Source organism: Sminthopsis crassicaudata, chromosome 2, assembly GCF_048593235.1.
Source record: "Sminthopsis crassicaudata isolate SCR6 chromosome 2, ASM4859323v1, whole genome shotgun sequence".
NCBI classification, from domain to species: Eukaryota; Metazoa; Chordata; class Mammalia; order Dasyuromorphia; family Dasyuridae; genus Sminthopsis; species Sminthopsis crassicaudata.
Genome location: NC_133618.1, coordinates 683,787,741 through 683,810,313, shown reverse-complemented (window position 1 = coordinate 683,810,313; position 22,573 = coordinate 683,787,741). Strand labels below are relative to the sequence as shown.

Genomic DNA, 22,573 nt, shown 5'->3' with positions numbered 1-22,573 from the left:
AAATGTTCTATTTTGTGATCAATAATGGTCTCTAGTTCTCCCTTGGACACAAACTCCTTCCTCCTCCACAAGTCTGAGAGGTAAACCATCCCATGTTCCTCCAATTTATTTATGATTTCATTCTTTATGCCTAAATCTTGGACCCATTTTGATCTAATCTTAGTATGTGGTGTTAAATGTGGGTCCATGCCTAGTTTCTGCCATACTAATTTCCAGTTTTCCCAGCAGTTTTTGTCAAATAATGAATTCTTATCCCAAAATTTGGGATCTTTGGGTTTGTCAAAGATTAGATTGCTATTTTTATTCACTATCTTGCCCTGTAAACCTAACCTATGCCACTGATCAACTAGTCTATTTCTTAGCCAATACCAAATGGTTTTGGTGACTGCTGCTATATAATATAGCTTTAAATCAGGTACACTTAGACCACCTTCCTCTGACTTTTTTTTCATTAGTTCCCTTGCAATTCTCGACCTTTTATTCTTCCATATGAATTTTGTTGTTATTTTTTCTTGGTCATTAAAATAGTTTCTTGGGAGTCTGATTGGTATAGCACTAAATAAATAGATTAGTTTGGGGAGTATTGTCATCTTTATTATATTCGCTCGGCCTATCCAAGAACATTGAATGTCTTTCCAATTATTTAAATCTGACTTTATTTTTGTGGCAAGTGTTTTGTAATTTTGCTCATATAATTCCTGACTCTCCTTTGGTAGATATATTCCCAAATATTTGATACTATCGACTGTTATTTTGAATGGAATTTCTCTTTGTATCTCTTGCTGTTGGATTGTGTTGGTAATGTATAAAAATCCTGAGGATTTATGTGGATTTGTTTTGTATCCTGCAACTTTGCTAAAGTTCTGAATTATTTCTAATAGCTTTTTAGCAGAGTCTTTGGGGTTCTCTAAGTATACCGTCATGTCATCTGCGAAAAGTGACAATTTGATTTCTTCATTTCCTACTCTAATTCCTTGGATCTCTTTCTCGGCTCTTATTGCCAAGGCTAGAGTTTCTAGTACTATATTGAATAGTAATGGTGATAGTGGGCAACCTTGTTTCACTCCTGATCTTACAGGGAAAGGTTCTAGTTTATCACCATTACATATGATGTTTACTGAAGGTTTTAAATATATGCTCCTTATTATTTTAAGGAATAGTCCATTTATTCCTATACTCTCAAGCGTTTTTAGTAGGAATGGATGTTGGATTTTATCAAATGCCTTTTCTGCATCTATTGAGATGATCATATGGTTTTTATTAATTTGATTATTAATATGGTCAATTATACTAATAGTTTTCCTAATATTAAACCAGCCCTGCATTTCTGGTATAAATCCCACTTGGTCATAATGTATTATCCTGGGGATGATTTTCTGAAGTCTATTTGCTAATATCTTATTTAAGATTTTAGCATCAATATTCATTAAGGAAATTGGTCTATAGTTTTCTTTCTCAGTTTTCGATCTACCTGGTTTAGGTATCAGTACCATGTCTGTGTCATAGAAGGAATTTGGTAGGACTCCTTCAATCCCTATTTTTTCAAATAGTTTACATAGCATTGGAGTTAGTTGTTCTTTAAATGTTTGGTAGAATTCACCTGTAAATCCATCTGGTCCTGGGGACTTTTTCTTAGGAAGTTGGTTAATAGCTTGGTCTATTTCTTTTTCTGAGATGGGACTATTTAGACTACTTACTTCTTCCTCTGTTAATCTGGGCAAGCTATATTTTTGAAGGTATTCTTCCATTTCATTTAAGTTATCGAATTTATCGGCATAAAGTTGAGCAAAGTAGCTCCTAAGTATTGTTCTAATTTCCTCTTCATTAGTGGTGAGTTCACCCTTTTCATTTTCAAGACTATCAATTTGCTTTTTCTCTTTCTAAAGGGGATTCTTTTTTTTTTTTTAATTTTTTTTTATTATATATATATATATTTTTTTATAATATTATCCCTTGTATTCATTTTTCCAAATTACCCCCCCTCCCTCTATTCCCTCCCCCCGATGACAGGCAATCCCATACATTTTACATGTGTTACAATATAGTCTAGGTACAATACATGTGTGTGAATATCATTTTCTTGTTACACAATAAACATTAGAATCCGAAGGTACCTGTAACCTGGGCAGACAGATATTAGTGCTAACAATTTACATTCACTTCCCAGTGCTTCTTCTCTGGGTGTAGCTACCTCTGTCCATCATTGATCAACTGGAAGTGAGTTGGATCCTCTTTATGTTGAAGATCTCCACTTCCATCAGAATACATCCTCATACAGTATTGTTGTTGAAGTGTACAGTGATCTTCTGGTTCTGCTCATTTCACTCAGCATCAGTTGATTTAAGTCTCTCCAGGCCTCTCTGTATTCCTCCTGCTGGTCATTTCTTACAGAGCAATAATATTCCATAACCTTCATATACCACAATTTACCCAACCATTCTCCAACTGATGGACATCCATTCATCTTCCAGTTTCTAGCTACAACAAAAAGAGCTGCCACAAACATTTTGGAACATATATGACTCTTTCTGCTCTTTAGTATTTCTTTGGGATATAATCCCAGTAGTAGCGCTGCTGGGTCAAAGGGTATGCACAGTTTGATAACTTTTTGGGCATAATTCCAGATTGCTCTCCAGAATGGCTGGATTCTTTCGCAACTCCACCAGCAATGTATTAGTGTCCCAATTTCCCCACATCCCCTCCAACATTTATCATTATTTGTTCCTGTCATCTTAGCCAATCTGACAGGTGTGTAGTGGTATCTCAGAGTGGTCTTAATTTGCATTTCTCTGATCAGTAGTGATTTGGAACACTCTTTCATGTGAGTGGATATAGTTTCAATTTCTCCCTCTGAGAATTGTCTGTTCATATCCCTTGACCATTTATCAATTGGAGAATGGTTCGGTTTCTTATAAATTATGGTCAGTTCTCTATATATTTTGGAAATGAGACCCTAAAGGGGATTCTTAACAACTCTTATGGCCACTCACTCTAGACCACCAGGAATCTAGACCACTCAAACCCCATCAGAATACTGTGGCTGAATTCCAGAATTTTTAGGTTAGTAGAAAACACTGCAAGTAGCCAGGAAGAAACAATTCAAAGATTGAGGAGCCACAGTCTGTATTACCCAGGATTTAGCAGCTTCCACATACACAAATAGAAGTGACGAGGTTGGGATTTGGGGTACCCAAACTTAAATAGGGTTACTGGTGGTCAGGGAATTAGAGTCTGGCGGCAGGTTCAGGGTGCAGGGTATGTTTGGCTCCCCTGCCTTCCTTGGGATTTGGCCCAAGGGTAGGGAGTCTGGGGGAAGTCCCTTCTGGCGGCACAAGATCCTCTGTCAAGTAACTTACAGATCCAAAAACCTAGACTGATAGAAGGGTTTATTATGGGGATTGGAAGTAAGGTTAAAATCTAGTTAAGGAAATAGGTGAAGGTAAACAGAAGGGGGCGCTGGAAACATTATTCCATTGGGCGGAGACACTTGGCGTGCCAGGCGTAGGGCTGGCATGTTTGGAGCCTCTGCAAAGAGAGGGCATTAGTTTGGCTCTTTTACAAAAGGGGCCTTTGGTACAAGCTGACGGGGCTCGTGGCAGGAGTCCCAGGTTGGCTCCGCAGTGGGTTTCGGCCAGGGCTAGAAAATGAAATGAATTCAATGGGGGTCAGGGCCGAGCTGGCCCCCAGCCAGATAACATCCTCCTTTAAGGACTTTCCGAGTTTGGGGTCCCTCTTCAGAAGGACCTGGGTTTTGAAATTGTGGAAAGGAAGGGAGCTTGGTCTACAGCCAAGAAACAACTGCCATTGAGCATTACCTTTTAGGGGGAAAGATCGATATTCCATGAAATGCGGCATTTCCAATCCCTTCTGATGAAAAGATCAGAACTGAACCGAAAATTTGATTTGGAAAATATAAGACTCAAGAGAAGCATAAAAAGACGAATGAGAGAGGGGGGAAAATGATATTTAAAGGTTAAAATGTTTACATTCTTACACGGGAAGGTGGTCTTTGTAACTCATAACTCTTGAGAATCAGACGAAAGGCTGGGTCTGAGATGACTTTGATGTAAAGTTATAGGAGAGAAATTGGGGGGCAGAGAAAGGACTCCGTGGGGACTAGGAATGGAGAGGAACGACAGCGCAGAAGAACTGAGGATTTGGTTAGAAGAGAACAGACTTTGCTAACTCGTTCCCCTGCGCAGAATCGTGAGCAGAGGAGGGATAACAACTCCCGCCATAAGCGCCAAGTTTCGGAGAGAAAGCTTCCAGGGGAGGGAGCTCCAGGGAGGGTTCGGAGAAGCAAATCAGAGAGGCGGAAGTAGAGAAAGGGGGAGGAGGGAGGGGGCTGGGAGGAGATGGAGGGGGCGGGGCCTGTAGTCTGAGGGATGGGCTGGGCGGGGCTGGGAGGGGGCTGTTGGGAGGCGGGAACGCTCGGAGCTGCCGTCACTGGCTGCCCTTCGGGCCTCTCCCTCCCGCGGACCGCGCACCAGTTGGTCTGGAAGCCGGCCCCGAGCCCGCATGTCCCAGGTAGGTCGGGGCCCGCGCCCCCCACGCTCGCTGCTTCCGCGGGCTGGCCCGGCCGCTGAGTGTCCCCTCCCCCTCGGACCCCGCGGGGAGTGTCCCCCAGCTCCGGCGGGGGCAGCCTCGGTCTCTGCTGCAGGAGCTCCCGGCGCCCCGGCTCCCCCTGCCCACAGTGAAGACTTTCTCCCTGGTGATCCGAGAGCCCCGACTGCAGCTTCTGATCGGGCCGGGCTCCGCCCTCTCTCTGCCCCCCGCGTGCTTCTTGAGGTAGAGCCTCCTTCAGAGCCGGTCCCTCTGGGGGTCCCCGAGCCCCCCTTCTCGCCGCCGGGAGCGCCCCGCGGCCCCAGGGAGCGCAGCTCTTCCCTGGCCCTGAATGAGCCCTCCTCAAGCTGCTTCCCATCGGTGCGGTCCCAGGCTGGCGGCTCCTTGCTGCACTTTGCCTTGGGGTCCCAGCACAGACTCCTCCAGGGCGTCCCTGCAGTCCTCCCCAGCTCCCAGGCTTCCTGCTTTCCCAACTTCAGCGGCCGCCCTTTACAGGCCCTGGGGGCAACTAGGAATGAGTCTGTTCTGTGGAGCTGGGGTGCAGAGGCAAAGGCTGCACAGGCGCAGTAGCCTTTTTTTTACCTGGGGGCGGAGTCAGAAGCTTCTGGCAGCAGGGAAGCTCATGGCAGAACAGGGTGGGGGAAGAGCATTTCCTCTTTCTCCACAAACTGCTGCGTGATGGGAGAAAGCCCCATCAGGTTTTCTGAGTTACGTCCCTGGGTCATGTGGGTCAGAATGGAGCAGCCCCAGACCCTCCCCCATTCCCCACAGAGAACTCCACTTCCAGCTTCCCTCCTCCTCCCTCCCGCGTTTCCGGCCCAGTCTTCCGGGTCCCGAGAGCACGTGACCTCCCATTGAAGCAAAGGGAAGCGCCCTGGGTGCTGGACCGAGCGGGCCTGAGGAGCCGCTCTGCGGGTGGGGGTGGGGACCGCGGGGGCGGGAGCGGTACCAAAGGCTTCTGGGAGCTGGTCCCAATAAGTGCTGAGTTTGGGGGAGAAAGCCCAGGAATTCTTTGTTTTTAATTGTCGTGAGAGGATTTTCTTCACATCGCTTTGTGACTCATGTTGGGAAAGAAAATTCAGAGGAAAAGGGAAAACTCGGAGAGAGAAAAAGTACAGAAAGCAAAGGAGTGAAGGTCGCGCGTGTCGCTTCGCCTTCAGTGTCCCGCTCTTCCAGAGGTGGCGGTTTGTGCCCAAAGTCTGTTGGGAGGCAAAGGGGCCCACACGTGGGGATGTCGGTGGCAGCGCTTTCTGTGGTGGCGAGAAACTGGCCGGCGGCGGATGCCCATCAGTGGGGGAGGGGCGGAGGAAGTTATGGCCCCAGAATGTGCTGGAATATTTTCTCTAGTTCTTCCTTGGTCATAAATTCCTCCCTTCTGCAAAGAACTGAGACAAATTGTTCTTCTCACTGGTTTTTGGAATCCTCCTTTAGGCCCAGATCCCGATCCCGCTCCCACTTTGACCTTGTTTTGGTAGAGTATGAGTGGAGGTCTGTGCCGGGTCTCCCACATGTTGTTGCCCATGTTTCCAGCACTTTCTGTCACACAGAGAATTCTTATTCCGGAACCTGGAGTCTGGGGGTTTCTCGAATACTCCATTGCCACAGGCTCTGACTGTTGTGTCCCATGTGTCTAATGTGCTCCCCGGCGGCCGCGCTGTTTCTTACCCAGAACCACGTGGTCTGATCGCTGCTACTTTGTAACAGTGCTAGGCTTGCTGCCGCTGCTTCATTGTTGCTGTTGTTAATCCCTTGATATATATATATATACATATATATGTTTTTTTAATGCAATGTTATTTTATTTTATTTTATTACTTCTTCCAATTATTTATTTTATTTATTAAAAAAAAAAAATCCCTTGATATTCTTGACCTTTTCTTCTCCCAGGTAGCGTTTGTTGTTTTTTTCTAGTTCTGTTGAATGTTTTTGCAGTTTGATTGTTATGGCCCTGAACAAATAGACCAATTTAGACAGAATTGTGATTTATATCAGCTCAACCTGGCCATGGCCATGAACTATTCTATTTTCCCATTGTTTGCATCTGATTTTCTTGAGTGAGAAGAGTTCTGTGATTGTGTTTATTAATAGGAATGGTTCCTGTACTTTGTCAAAAGACTTTTGTTTTACTTGGGATTGTAATATGATTTGGGTTGGTTTAGTTATTGATGTGGTCGACTATTGTGAGTTTTCCTGATACTGAACCAGCCAAGCATTACTGCTATAAATCCCCATTGGTTGTAGTATGTTATCCTGCTGTTAATTTGCTGTAATCTCTTTGCTAATATGTTATGTAGAATTTGTGCATCAGTATTCATAAGTCTGTATTTTTTACCTCTGTTTTAGCACTTGGTGTTTCAGGTAGCAGCGCCATAACTGTGTCCTACTAGAAAGTTGGCAGTATTCCTTCTCCTGTTTTTTCCAAATAGTTGACTTACTATTGGACTTGTTTGTTCTTTAAATTTTTGGGAGAATTCACTTGTGGATCCAACTCGCTCTGGAGATTTTTTCTTAGGGAGTTGATTAATGACTTGTTCAATTTCTTTTTTCAGAAATGGAACTATTTAAATATTTTATTTCCTCTTCTATTAACCTGGGAAACTTGTATTTTTTTTTTAAACATTCCTCCATTATAGGTATATTATCAGAATTTGTGCCGTAGTGTTGGGAGGAAAAGCTCCTAATTATTGTTTAAATTCTTTTTCACTGGTGGTGCATTCATTCACTCATTTCATTTTTGATTTTGGTGATTTGTTTTGTTTTGTTTTGTTTTTTTCTTTTCTCATCATCAAATGTAGGCAGAGATTTATTTGCTTTTCTTTTTTTATTTTTTATTCCCGAGGCTGGGGTTAAGTGACTTGCCCAGGGTCACACAGCTAGGAAGTGTTAAGTGTCTGAGTCCAAATTTGAACTCGGGCCCTCCTGAATTCAAGGCTGGTGCTCTATCCACTGTGCCACCCGGCTGCCTCTGCTTTTGGTTTTTCATAAAACCAACTTTTAGTTTTGTTTATTGGTCCAATTGTGGTTGTGGTCTCCCATGGTGATTTCAGGATGGCCTCTACTGGGCATTCATGTGACTGGTTTTCAAGTAGGCTGCCAGCACTGGGGCAAGAGTGCAGAACCCAGTAGTCTCTTGATCTGGTGATTACAGGTTTGAGGAGATGTGATCACTAGGGAACCCAGCAATGAGAGAACTTCTCTGGCACAGGAAGAAAACCACTGAGGTATTTTGCAGGCCTTTGGCCTTTTGATCTTGAATGTCCAACTTTCCGGAAATTCTGGAAATAATTTGTTGTCAAAATGAGAATCTTAAAGACTCTGTTGCACTTGAAAGCCATCAGGGTTAATGGAAGCACCCCATGAACCCCCCAAACTGCATGTTCGTGATCATGGTCTTTTGAAATCATTGAGAAAGGTTTATTAAAGTTGCATATTTGCACATACTTTATGTCTAGGGAGAATTTAGCATTCAATACAACAGTGGGACATTTTTGGATCAAAACCCTTTATAAATGGGGGAAAGGTGCAATAGTATGCTCTGTCCTTCCACAGGATGATTAATGCTGTTTTCAGGATGACACATATATTTTCAGATGTAGATGATTTATGTATTTTTTAAAAATTGGGTCTGTTAAAAAATGTGGAGAGGAATGCAGTGATACATTTTTAAAAATAAGGAAGCAATGATTATCTCAAAGAAGTAAAAGAACAGAACAAAATCATATATATCACAGATAAAATAGGAAAATCTTCCAAGAAAAACCCAACAGCCTTAGTATTCAAATAATGTATCAGGAAAAAAAAATTGAATGTGATTGTGTTTGAGATCAGACACTGAAAGAGAAAAGGAAAAATTTTGAATTTGTTAAATACTGTAGAAAGATCCTGCCCATTCACAGGGTGTGAATTCCAGGCACAGATGTTGGCATTTGGGTCAAGTCACTCAATCCCGCTGAGCTCATGGCCTGAGTTGTACAAGCAGTTAGAATGAAGGTTCTTTCTGCATTGTCCCAGGCTGACTGAGAATCCAATCTTTTTGTGTATGAAGGTCTTTAGAAATTAAATCATTCTTGGGATGTGAGCTAGTGGGGTTTTTAAGTAATTGATTCTGCCATTGAAGACTTTTCTCTTAGAACTGACTCAAATTTATTTTAACTGACTTTAATTTATTAGAACTGACTCAAATTGTTTTCTTAAACAAGCCATTCTTCAATTGATAAATGTTCAAAGGATTTGAACAATTTTCAGATGAAAAAATAAATATCATTTCTATTTATATGAAAAAATGCTGTAAGTTACTGTTGGTCAGAGAAATGTAAATTAAGACAACTCTGAGGTACTAGATCTTTCAGATTGGCTAACATGACAGGGTAAGATAATGATGTATGTTGAAGGGAATGGGGGAAAACTGGGACACTAATACATTCTTGATGGAATTGTAAATTCATCCAGTCATTCTGGAGAACAATAAGTAACTATGCCCTTTGATCTAGCAGTGTCTCTACTGAACCTGTATCTCAAAGAGATCATAAGGAAGGGAAAAGGCCTTCCACATGTGCAAAAATGTTTGTAGCAGCCTTTTCTGTAGTTGACACAGGACTATGGGGGTTGAGTAAGCATCACAACCTAGTATTTCGTATTGGTAGCTTGCTTGAATTTGATTTTTTTTTCTTCTTTTTTCTCTTTTTGATTTGACTTTTTTGTGCAGCATAAAAATTGTGGAAGTATGTATGGAAGAATTGTACATGTCTAACACACATTGGATTCCTTGCTTATAAAGGAGGGGGAATGGGAGAATAAAGGGAGAAAAAAATTTGGAATACAAGGTATTATAAGGATGAATGTTTAAAATTACCTGTGCATGTATTTCAAAAATAAAGTTTTAGTTAAAAAAAAAGAAAAGAAAAGAAAAGAAAAAAAATTGTTCTCTTTTGGCTTTGCAAATCAAAGTGATTTAACTTGTATTCATTTGATGGAGGGAAGAGCATATTAATATATGTGTATATATAGTGTCTATTTTACCGTTTGTTGTTTTTTCAGAGCAAAAGATCAGGGTTGAAATGAAGGACACTGCTGAGGAGAGAAGCCTTTCTGCAGTAGAACCTCACATGCCACCATCCATAAGTCCCTGTGACTTCACTTGGAAAGAAATCTGTGTTACACAAGAGAAAAGTCAAACTGAAAAGGAACCTTCTGCATGTAAGCAATGTGGAGAGACTTTTAAATTCAAGAGAAGTCTTCATGGGCATCAGAAAATCCACACTGGAGGGAAATCTTATGTAAGTAATGAATATGGAAAGGGTTTTGTAACAAAATCTCATTGGTTCTTGCCAGATTTGTGAAGAAATATAAAGGCATTAAAATGAGGAGGAAAATGAATTTGGTTGAGAGCACTGGGAAAGATAAGCCTAAAGAAGTCAGCCAGATCCCTTATATGAGAAAGTCTTTCTCCTCAAAGCTGGTAGGACTTTGTGCTTCTGAATTGAATTGTTAAAGGTGACTACTACCAGCTTGATATATTCCTTTGGTTTTTGGAACACTGTGGGTGAGCTGGGGATTCCTTCCATTGCATCTTCATTTTCTTCTCCAGAAGTGACCATTTCTCTTTGGCCATTTCCTTCATGAGGGTGTCCATTATTTTTAACCAGTGTCCTTCCCTGAGAGCTTCCATCCGTTTTCTATGTCCCTGCTGTGTATTTCCTTCAGTACAGTCCCCTTCAGCAAGGACAGATTTTTTGACTGTTAATTATCGTTCACTTCATTTCCTTTGGGCTGTCCTTCACTTTTTTATATTTTTATTTCCTGTCTATTCCCTCCTCTCTTTCTTTGGGAAGAGTTACCATGCCAGAATTTCAATATTATATTGCTGCATCTTGGCAATGATCAAAAGAAATCCTGAGGCCGAAGAAATATGGAAAGAGGTCCGGCTGGGAAGGGAGTTGTGGAGAGCCCAGTCAGAAAAGTCCCAAAGGAGGAGGTAGCTGGGCTTTCTCCTTAAGAGTAGATTTGGAGTACATTAACCCCTCCCCATGTTGGTAAGGGGGGGGCTATGGGAGGATTTTGAAAGAAAGAGATTTACAATATCTTCTCTTGGGTGTGAGTAAAGGAATCAATCAGAAATGAGTCGTCCATCAGGACTTACTTCCTTTACTGAAAATGTACCCTGTGGAACAAGAAGTTCTCCCTAAAGAAAAAGAAAGATTTAGCAATCCATGCAATCTCAAAAAGTGTAAAAGAACAATACATTCCTCAGTTGTTCACAGTTGAACAAATACAACAAAGTAAAGCAGAAATGTGGATTACACAAAGACCATGAGGAGGTCAGGGTGGCCCTTCCTAGTTAGAAATAACCATGTACCAACTTCACAAAGGCCATTCTCCTTTCCAAAAGATAACATTATGTAGGAGAAGAGATAATAGTGAAAATGAAGAGATAAAATAAGAAGCAGTAGGGGGAAATATGAAATTGTGCTGAAAGGGCAATAGGGTTAACAGAAAAAGAATTGGGAAGATTCCAAAGAAAAATGCTGGATTATTCCATTGATTTACAGCCTAGAAACACAAAGAAGTTTAACAAACTGACCCAAGTTAGTTATAGTTAGCTATTCTTTATAAATAGTATATATAAATGTATAGACTGAGCTATAAGGATAAAGCAACTTTACATTGAAGGCACTATGAGGATGGGGGGGAGAGTGCCCTGTAGTGGGCTTCCTTAAACATACTTATTAGAGGGGACAGCTAGGTGGCGCAGTGCATAGAGCACCAGCCTTGAATTCAAGAGGACCAGAGTTCAAATCTAATCTCAGACACTTAACAGTTCCTAGCTGTGTGACCCTGGGCAGGTCACTTAACCCTAGCCTCAAAAAAAAAAAAGAAAAGAAAAAAAAATACTTAGCAGAGACCTTGACCATGAGGACACCTTTGATGCATGAGATACAAGGTTAGATGTTTCTTAGGGTAGAAGGGGGAAGTGCCAGGACAAAATTTGGGAGCTCACAGGGAGGCATCAAAGAGGAGCCAGGGGGATGCTCCTGGCAGTCCGGGTCCCAGACCTCAGACATGTAATCAGACATGTAATCAGACTCTGAGAGGTTGTTTCCTGATGTCCAGAGCTTTGAGGGATAGACAAGTGAGGCTACAAAGAAGTCCATTCCTCCATCACTATGGGGATAGCCTGGAATTGGTTATTCCTGATAAGGCTGTTTGGGTTCTGTTTGACAAGGGAAGGGAGCAAGCTCACAGTCCACATCACACCATGAATCAGATGGTTCAAAGAGGAAATCTAAAATCATGTACTTGTAGCAGGTTGGAAATATAGATGGCCCCTCCCCAGTATCAGGGAATTCCCACTTCTGGCCACCTTCTCCTATATAGGGTCCATCTGTTGGCTTCTTAACTCATCTCCATGATTCTTGTTCTCCCCAGCTTATACATTTTTAGGCATCTTTGTAAAATGTTTATTTCTCATAAAGAAGTTGGCAATATCTTTCCCCAGAATATTTTTAGTTAATGAATCTTCTTTTCTGGTTATTTTGTTACTCTGTAATGAAATATTAAAATTAAGTAGCATATCCTTGAAACAAATGAAAGCAATGACCAATAAATGCATGAGCTGTTTTGCCCATGACAACACGCTACCCAAAGGTATCTCAGGGAAGCAATAAAACATTTCCCAGAGCTTGCTGTAATTGCCAGCTTCTCACAGTGCTTAGAGAATTTTCTTTGGAGTATATCACTTAAATCACTTCTGCTGAGGAAGAAATTTCCCATCACCCTCTTGCTCTCCAAAGATTCCTCTCCCTCACATATAAAACACAAACTCTTCTGATTCCCAAGGAAACGCATTCAATAATAAGACATTTCTCAGCTTTATTCCAACTGCTTCTGTAAAATGCTTTTCTGAAAATTCAGCAAGACTCTTGCTGCCTGTGGTTTCAGGAGCCGACTCTGACCCTCAGAAATGGCATCAGCTTTGAGCCAGTCGCTTCTCTGCTTGAGTGTCCTGCTGTAAATTGGAGAGGGTTGGTTGGATTCTTGTAGAGCTGAAAGTCACCTCAGAATTCATCTCCTGCCTTTGATGCTTTAGGACTTGGTGACATTCAGGGATGTGGCTGTGGACTTCACCCAGCAGGAGTGGGGCCTCTTGGACCCTCCTCAGAAGGAGTTGTACAAGGAGGTCATGCTGGAGAATGCCCGGAACCTGCTCTCCCTGGGTAAGGACATTTCCCTGGGTAACTCTGAATCTGCAATCCAAGGGTGTATCTTCATTTCCTGGGGTGCAGAGTTTGTGTCAGGCAGGAAGGGGAAAGTGCTGGTCTGCTGTGTCCAACCACCAGAGTCCTCCTGTGTGTCTTTTCCTTGTAATAGAAAACTGAGGGTGTCCTTGGTTGCTCCTGAAGCTGTCTCTTACCACTTCTAGGGAGCTTCAAGTCAGAGATGAAACCCGGTGTGGAAGCATCTCACCCAAGGAACTGATCTGAGCTTATTTTGGCTGACCTCTACCTGGACACAGACTGGTCTGCCAGAGCTCAGAAAACTGCTCCCACAGTTATTGCAATAACCTGTCCCTCTCTGGCTCGGGCCAGGATTGGGAATACTCTTCTTTTTAGCAAGCATCACTCTGTAGCCCAAAGCCCACAGTTAGTTCTGGTATAGGAACCTTGTCCTTGATCTTCCTTCCTATTGCCCTCAAATTCTAGCAGCAGTGGTGGGAAAGGACAGGAAGGGAGTCGGATTTCTCTGTTTGCCAGGTGCTGTGCCTTATGCTTTCTTTACAATACAATTAACAACAATGTTATTTAAGAAAAAACTTCCAGAAAATAAGTTACTTTGATTATTCTAAATACCCAAATTAATGAAAAAGTACAAATGAAGAAACTTGTGATTTGCATCCAGAGAAAGAACTGATAGAAACATGTTTGGCATAATAGTACTTCAGGCCCAATAAGACTTTTTATGCAGGTGTAGGGTCAGAACCTTCTGCCAGAATGGAATCTAATAGGATAACAGGAGGGGGAGGGGGGTGAGCATTTGACTGTTTCTCTAAGAAAAGGTGTACAACAGGATGATGGGACAAACCTTATCGTGGATTTCTTGCAATACAAACACTCATGGGTGACCACAGACTCCTCTTTCACTATAATGGGCTGAATCTCAATTGAGCAGCTCTGGATCCTCTCCCCATTCCCTAAAGGGAACTCAGTTTCAAGCTTCTCTCTTCATCCCTCCCTGATCTCCATGCCCAGGGCTTCCAGTTCCCAGAGAAGATGTGATCTCCTATTTTAAGCAAAGACAAGTACCCTGGATGCTGGAGCAAGAAGGACTGAAGAGCTGTTCTACAGGTGAGTGAGGTGACAGCAGGGATAGGAGCAGTACTAGTGACTTCTGGGAGCTCCCCAGAAGAGAATGCAGGTTTGGGGGAGAAAGACCAGCCTTGGAATTCTTTTTCAGATACTTTTTAGGAAGATCTCTTTCTCAGATGCTCCTCTGTCAGTCACTGAACCTCAGTTTCCCATTTGTGATGACCGCATTAGCCCCCTGGATACCTTGGAATCAGCCAGAGTCAGGATATAAGCAAAAGCCTTTATTCCTGGTTTTTAGCAATAGAAGTCAAGGGGAATGGAACTTCAGGATCTCTGTGACCTCACTCTGGCTAGTGTCACTCCACTCCCTAGTCCCTCCCACAATTCTCTGCATACACCAAAGGATTGGATAGCACAGGATAGTGGGGAAGGCCATTTTCCAAACATATAGAGTAGTGGAATCAGTAATCAGCCTCAAGTGTTCCATTGTGCTACCTCAGTGCATTGACTTAAGAGTTTTCAGTCCTTTACACCCATTAATAAAATGAGTGGGAGGCACTCCATGGCCTTATAGGTCCCTTCCAGATCAACAGGGGTCCTATAAGAAGTCATTGTTTGCACTTTGGGGCAATGCAATTCCCCTGAAGGTGCCAAATGGGGATCAGGTTGTCCCAGATGAGCCAGTTCTTAGAACTTCTCCAGGTCAGCAAACTTTTAAGTGCCTGCTATAAGCCAGGCCTGGGCTGTGCTCCGGGAACATAAAGAGAGACAAGAGACTTCCCCTGCTCTCCTGGAGGTCACAGACTGCTGGGGCAGACAGTACACCAGTAAGTATGTAGAAACCCTCTGTGGGCCAGATAAATTGAGTCAATTTAGTCCTCCCAAATCACTAAGTAATTCGGTAATGATGGTTTAAGAAGGAAAGTAAAATCGGGGAGATAATGGTCAAAATGAGATATCATACCTAGTATTTGTACAACACCTGCCGTGACATGCAGTGTGTCAGTGTTGTCTCATTTTATCCCCATGAGAAACCTAGGACTCAGGTGCCATTATTGGACCCTTTTTATACATAAAGGAACTGAGGCAAACAGAGGTCTTGTAAGTCAACTAGCAATTTGTCCAGGTGGGATGAACACTCAGGTCTTGCTGATTGAAGGCCCTGTTCCCACTTTTCCCCTTGTACCCTCAGCTCTATTCTGATTCTCAAACAGATGTGATGAAAACGGTCACATGTGTATGAGGTGGACAGTGCAAGGAGAGGTGAACAAGCTCCCCTTGAAAGGTGGAATCTCATTTCTTTAAATGGTAACCAATGGGCAATACTTGCTAATTACTATAAAATTGAGTTATATTTCCATTGACTTATGACAAATATTGCTTTAAATAGCAAATGTACTCCACCTCAGTTTCAGATATTACATTATGTTGTTTTTCTATTTTTGAAAATAATGTTTAATTCACAAAATCATCATTTGAAAGGACAGAATATCTTCAGATTTTTTTCTTTTTTAAGAATGGTAAAATAACTTATCTCCCTGACACTCTGATGGACATTTAGCCCACCTTGTCAATTAAATCCTGTGAGAAACTGCCACATGGAAGAAGAGAAAGATAAAAAAGGAAAAGTTCAAATTGAGACCACGTCAGCATGTCAATGAGTGGCTCTTTAGGGCTCTTTTTGTGGAAGGGTTGTGGTCTGCCATGGTGATTTCAGAATGGCCTGGACCGGGCATTCCTGTGACTGGTTTTCAAGTAGGCTGCCAGCACTGGGGCAAGAGTGCAGAACCCGGTAGTCTCTTTATCTGGTGATTACAGGTTTGAGGAGATGTGATCACTAGGGAGCCCAGCAATGAGAGAACTGCTCTGGCACAGGGAGAGAACTGAGGGGCTTTTCAGGCCTGTGGAACTTTGGTCATGAGTGTCCAACTTTCCTGGAATTTTGGAAATAATTTGTCATCAAAGTGAGAATCTGAAAGACTCTGTTGCACTTAGAAGCCATCAGGGTTTGATGGAAGCACCCCATGAACCCCAAAAACTGCATGTTCCTGATCATGGTCACTTGAAATCACTGAGAAATACTTGTAAAGCTGCATATGTGCACATACTTGTTGTCCAAGGGAGAATTTACCACTTAATACAGCCCTGGCACATTTTTGATTCCAATCACTTGGATCTCTGTCTCAATCCTTCAAGGATTTTTTGAACTTATAAAGGGGAAGACTGCGATAGCATGACCTGTCCTTCCATGCCTCAGAATGATTAACTCTGTTTTCAGGATGAGACATATATTTTCAGATATCGATAATTTCCTGCATTTTTTTTTAAATTGGGTTTGTTTAAAAAAAAAATGTGGAGGGGAGTGTAATGAAAATTTCTTAAAAATAAATAGGCAGTGATTATCTCAAAGAAGTAAAGCATCAGAACAAAATCACATATGTATCAGATAAAATAGGAAAATCGCCCAGAAAAACCCAACAGCTTTAGTATTCAAATAATGTATCAGAAAAAAAAAATCGAATGTGATTATATCAGAGATCAGAAACTGAAAGAGAAAAGGAAAAATTTAGAATTTGTCAAATACTATAGGCAGAGGCTGGCCATTCACGGGGTGTGAATTCCAGGCACAGCTGCAGGGATTTGGGTCAAGTCACTCATTCCCTCTGAGCTGTTGCCCTAAGTTGTACAAGCAGTCACAATGAAGGTTTTTTCTGTGTTATCCTAGGTTGACTGTGAGAATCCAATGTATTTGTAAGTCATTAGAAATTAAATCATTCTTGGGATGTGAGCTGCTGGATTTTTAAATGATTGATTCTGCCCATTTAACATATTTGTTTTAGAATTGACTCACAGTTATAAAAATGCAAGCCGTTCTCCAATTGATAAATCATCAAAGGATTTGAACAGACAATTTTCAGATGAAAAAAGAAAAATGATTTCTAATCATATAAAAAAATGCTCTAGATGACTATTGGTCAGAGAAATGTAAATTAACACAACTCTGAGATATCAGATCTTTCAGATTGGCTAAGATTACAGGATAAGATAATGATGTATGCTGAAGGGAATGGGGAAAACTAGGATACCAATACATTGTTTTTGGACTTAGACATTGATCCAGTCATTCTAGACAACAATATTCCCAAATGGCTATCATACTGTGCATGCCCTTTGATCCAGCATTGTCTCTACTGAACCTGTATCCCAGAGATCATAAAGAAGGGAAAAAGCCTTCCACATGTGCAAAAATGTTTGTAGCAGCCTTTTCTGTAGTGAAGAGAAGACTATGGGATTGAGTAAGCATCAAAGCCTAGTATTTCACCTATTTTATTGGTAGTTTCTTTGCATTTGGTTTTCTCATTTTTTTCCCTTTTTGATCTGATTTTTCTTGCGTAGCATAAAAATTGTGGAAGTATGTATAGAAGAATTGTACTTGTTTAACATACATTGGATTACTTGCTATATAGAGGAGATAGGTAGGGGAAGGAAGGGAGAGAAAAAATTTTGGAACACAAAGGGATTGCAAGGATGAATGTTGAAAATTATCTGCATATATTTTGAAAATAAAGTTTTAGTAACAAAAAAAGAAACAAAAGATTTTTCTCTTTTGGCTTTGTAAATAAAAAATAACTTGCATTCATTTGATGGAGGGAAGAGGATTTTAATATATGTGTCTGTATACTGTCTACTTTACTGTTTATTTTTGGTTGTTTTTTCAGAGCAAGAGATCAGCGTCGAAATGAAGGACATTACTGAGAAGAGAAATCTTTCTGTGGTAGAAGCTCACAGGTCACCATCCATAAGTCCCTGTGATTTTACTCGGAGAGAAATCTGTGTTACACAAGAGAAAATTCAAACTGGCAAGAAACTTTATGAATGTAACCAGTGTGGAAAAGCTTTTTGCAGCAAGAGAGTTTTTATTACACATGAGAGAATCCACACTGGAGAGAAACCTTATGAGTGTAACCAGTGTGGAAAAGCTTTTAGAATCAAGGGAGATCTTATTACACATCAGAGAATCCACACTGGAGAGAAACCTTATAAATGTAACCAGTGTTTAAAGTGTTTTATCAGTAAGGGAATTCTTATGAGACATCAGAGAATCCACACTGGAGAGAAACCTTATGAATGTAACCAGTGTGGAAAGGCTTTTAGACAAAAGGGAGCTCTTACTGAACATCAGAAAACCCACACTGGAGAGAAACCTTATGATTGTAAGTACTGTGGAAAGGCTTTTTGCAACAAGAGAGTTCTTATTACACATGAGAGAATCCACACTGGAGAGAAACCTTATGAGTGTGACCACTGTGGAAAGGCTTTTAGAAGCAAGATAGAGGTTACTATGCATCAGAGAACCCACACTGGAGAGAAATCTTATGAGTGTAACCAGTGTGGAAAAGCGTTTGGAAGGAAGGGAGCTCTTATTAGACATGAGAGAACCCACACGGGAGAGAAACCTTATGAGTGTAACCAGTGTGGAAAGGCTTTTTACAGGAAGGGAGCTCTTATTGCACATGAGAGAATACACACTGGAGAGAAACCTTATGAATGTAACCAGTGTGGAAAGGCTTTTAGACAAAAGGGAGCTCTTATTGCACATCAGATAATCCACACTGGAGACAAACCTTATGAGTGTAACCAGTGTGGAAAAGCGTTTGGAAGGAAGGGAGCTCTTATTAGACATGAGAGAACCCACACTAGAGACAAACCTTATGTTTGTAACCAGTGTGGGAAAGCGTTTAGAAGCAAGATTAATCTTACTGTACATCAGAGAACCCACACTGGAGAGAAACCTTATGAGTGTAACCAGTATGGAAAGGCTTTTAGCAGCAAAAAAGTTCTTATTACACATGAGAGAATCCACACTGGAAAGGAACTTTATGAGTGTAACCAGTGTGGAAAGACTTTTAGCAGCAAGAAAGTTCTTATTATACATGAGAGAATCCACACTGGAGAGAAACCTTATGAGTGTAACCAGTGTGGAAAGGGTTTTAGAATCAAGGGAGATCTTATTGTACATCAGAGAATCCACACTGGAGAGAAACCTTATGAATGTAACCAGTGTGGAAAGGCTTTTAGAAGCAAGGGAACTCTCATTGCACATCAGAAAATCCACACTGGAGAGACACCCTTTGAGTGTAACCATTGTGGAAAGGCTTTTAGCTACAGGAGAAATCTTACTACACATGAGAGAATCCACACTGGAGAGAAACTTTATTATTGTAACCAGTGTGGAAAGGCTTTTAGCTACAAGAGAAATCTTATTACACATGAGAGAATCCACACTGGAGAGAAACCTTATGATTGTAACCAGTGTGGAAAGGCTTTTAGAAGCAAGGGAGATCTTATTGTACATCAGAGAATCCACACTGGAGAGAAACCTTATGAGTGTAACCAGTGTGGAAAGGCTTTTAGCAGCAAGGGAACTCTTATTGTACATCAGAGAATCCATACTGGAGAGAAACCTTATGAGTGTAACCAGTGTGGAAAGGCTTTTAGAAGCAAGGGAGATCTTATTTTACATCAGAGAATCCACACTGGAGAGAAACCTTATGAGTGTAACCAGTGTGGAAAAGCGTTTGGAAGGAAGGGAACTCTTATTACACATGAGAGAACCCACACTAGATAGAAACCTTTTGAGTGTAACCAGTGTGGAAAGATGTTTAGAAGCAAGGGAGATCTTGTACATCAGAGAATCCACACTGGAGAGAAACCTTATGAATGTAACCAGTGTGGAAAAGCTTATCTATAAGAGAATCCACACTGAGGGAAAATCTTATGAATGTAGCCAATGTGGAGACTTTTAGATTCAAGAGAAGTCTTTATGGATATCAGAAAATCCACACTGGAGGGAAATTTTATGTAAGTAATGAATATGGAAAGGGTTCTGTAGAAAAATCTGATTGGTTCTTGCCAGATTTGTGAAGAAATGTAAAGGCATTGATATAAGGAGGAAAGTGAATTTGGTAGTGAACATTGGGAGAGATCAGCTTACAGAAGTCAGCCAGATCCCTTGTATGAGAATGTCTTTTTTCTCATGACTTGTAGGACTTTGTGATGCTACTGGTTTTGGAGTCAGGAACCATGGGATGTTTTTCTGTAGATGATCTCTGAATTCTTTCTTTTCTATTTTCAGTTTTTCTCTGTTTAGAAGTTTTGCCCACTTGAATGTTTTCTTCATCCTTGAGTCCATTTTCCCTCCAGTTATGTATTTTCAGGAGATCCATGATCTTTAGGGTGTCTGTGTGCTTCCTGTCTTAGAAGAAAATGCACTTTATTTCAGCAAGGGGCAAATTTTATTGAATATTCTTTTTTTTTTTTTTTTTTTTTTTTTTTACTTCACATCTTCTGAAACAGTTGTGATGAAAATGGTCACCAGTGTATGAGGTGGACACTGGAAGGAGAGGTGAAAAAGCTCCTTTGAGAGATGCAATGTCATTTCATATGCTAACCAGTGGAAATTACTTTCTAATTACTGTTAACATGAGCCATATTTCCATTGGTCAATGACAAATATTACATTAAATGATAGCAGATTTACTCAGATATCAATTTCAAATCTTATATTATGTTGTTCTCTTGGTTTTTTATATTGTTTAATTCACAAATACATCATTTAAAAGAACCGAATATCTGCAATTTTGTTTTGTTTTTTATTTTTTTTTAAACAATGGTAAAGTAGCTTATCTCCCTGATACTGTACTGCACATTTAACCTACGTTGCCAAACAAATCCTTTGAGAAATTGCCACATAGAAGAATAGAAACAAAAGAAGAATAAGTTCAATTGAAAGACCACCTCAGCAATGAGGGGCTCTTTGGGGCTCTTTTTGTGGAAGGGTCATTGTAATGTTCTGTTTCTCTAAATTGTAATCCTTCTCTGGGAGCAGGTTTCTTGAGGAGCTTCTGGAGGCAGCTTTAGTTTCAGTTCAGTTCAATAATCCCAAATGCAGCCAGGGGTTAAAGTCCTTCACTGTCTTTTTCCACATCTTATCTCCTTCACTTGGGGCTCGGCTAGTTTTCTTAGAGGTGTATCTCTCTCTTTGGTTCTGGAGAGCTCTTGTCCGAGTGCCAGCTTCAGCCTCTCCTCCCAATGTCTCCAGCCAGGACTATGGTAAACAGGGGAATGAATCTGACTCTGCCTCCCAGAGATTGGACTAGTGGGAACTCCTTAAAAGTATGCTGTCTTCAGAACCAGGAGAGCATTACACATTTCAACAACAATACTGTAGGAGGATGTATTCTGAAAGTAGTGTTATCTTTGACAAAGAGAAGATATAATTCAGTTCCAGTTGATCAATGATGGACAGAATCAGCTACACCTAGAGAAGGAACACTAGGAAATGAGTGTAAATTGTTTGCACTCTTTTCTTCCCAGGTTATTTTTACCTTCTGAATTCAATTCTTCCTGTGCAACAAGAAATTCTGTTCTGCACACCTATATTGTATCTAGGATATACTATGACACATTTAACATGTATGGGATTGCCTGTCATCTAGGGGAGGCTATGGAGGGAAGGAGGGGAAAATTCGGAATAGAAGTGTGAGGGATGTAGAAGACCCTTACCCAAAATGACTACTCAGAGATCACTCAGTAGAAGGCAGAAAAGCTGTTTATTGAAAACGTCTGGAGGCAGAGCCCTCCCATCATTAGATAAGAAAGAGAAAGTTCATGGTAGGAGGGCCAAAGAAGTAGTAAAGATACACAGCTTTTATAGAAGAAATTACATCACAAGTAAGAGAGCATTGAGAAGGGGAGGGGGAGGCATTTAATTGGTTTTTGCTATTTGGAGAGATTGGAATGGAAGGTTTCTGTTACAAAGGATTACATCATAAATTGGGGAACATTGAGAAATATGTGCCCTCTCCCCTAATTGAATGTTAGACAAGGGTGCCAACAGACCTTCAAAATTTAGATTACTAAGCTAACAGCATTCAACTAATAGTCTAAATATTGATAACATTAAATGGTGATAAATGCCATCATTTCAGGTCAAGTAAATATGATTATAGGTAGCCAAGGCTCAAGTAAATATGGGCCTGCACATATTATACAGGTCATACAGGAAACACAGAAATAATGAAAATAAAATACATAAAAAGAATTCACATATTCTTGTAAGTTCTTCACCTTATCTCGCTCTATTCCCCACAGAAGTGAGTGCAAGGGATAATGTTGTAAAAAATTACCCTTGCATATGTACTGTCTGTTAGGATTACTAGGTGAGAACTCAGGTTGTCTGGACAGTGACAAGGTGAGAATTCAGGTTTTCTGGAGACAACGGTTCACTACAGGAAGAAGAATCTGTCTGAAAGATTTGAGTAGACACAGCAGATCTCTTCCCAGAGAGCGATCTGGCAGCTTCTGGAGACGACAGCTCGCTACATTTGGCGTCCACACGTGGGGCAAGGACTTTTGCTTATCCTGACAAGAGGAGCTAGACCAGACCTTCGCAACTGTCAAAAGTTATAATTATAAAATTAATTTTAAAAATAAATTTTAAAAAAGTATGCTCTCTTAAAGGTGTGAATCTCATGGAATTCTAGTAAGGAAGGACATTACTGAACTAGAGAACTGTTAAGTACCATGCTACATTAGATAATTACATCCATTCCAGTGACTTAGCACCTTGTAAGAATCCAACCAGGTCATGGTCTCCCATGGTGATTTCAGGATGGCCTCTACTGGTCATTCCTATGACTGGCTTT

The 22,573-nt window shown here is 41.0% G+C and overlaps 2 protein-coding genes across 2 annotated transcripts in view; both read left to right on the top strand.

The window, feature by feature from the left end:
• LOC141559131 (uncharacterized) overlaps positions 1–12,757 on the top strand; it is a 47,345-nt gene extending 34,588 nt beyond the window's left edge. The window contains exon 6 of the transcript XR_012487230.1: positions 12,650–12,757. The gene's annotated coding sequence lies outside the window, so the exon portion shown is untranslated. The remainder of the gene's footprint in view (positions 1–12,649) is intronic.
• Positions 1–22,573, top strand: part of LOC141559143 (uncharacterized) — a 41,675-nt gene that overhangs the window by 887 nt on the left and 18,215 nt on the right. Inside the window, 5 exon segments of the mRNA XM_074297277.1 lie at positions 9,269–9,386; positions 9,601–9,839; positions 12,650–12,776; positions 13,809–13,904; positions 17,585–19,607. Of these exon segments, the coding sequence (XP_074153378.1) occupies positions 9,621–9,839; positions 12,650–12,776; positions 13,809–13,904; positions 17,585–19,607 (2,465 nt within the window). The 5' untranslated portion in view covers positions 9,269–9,386; positions 9,601–9,620.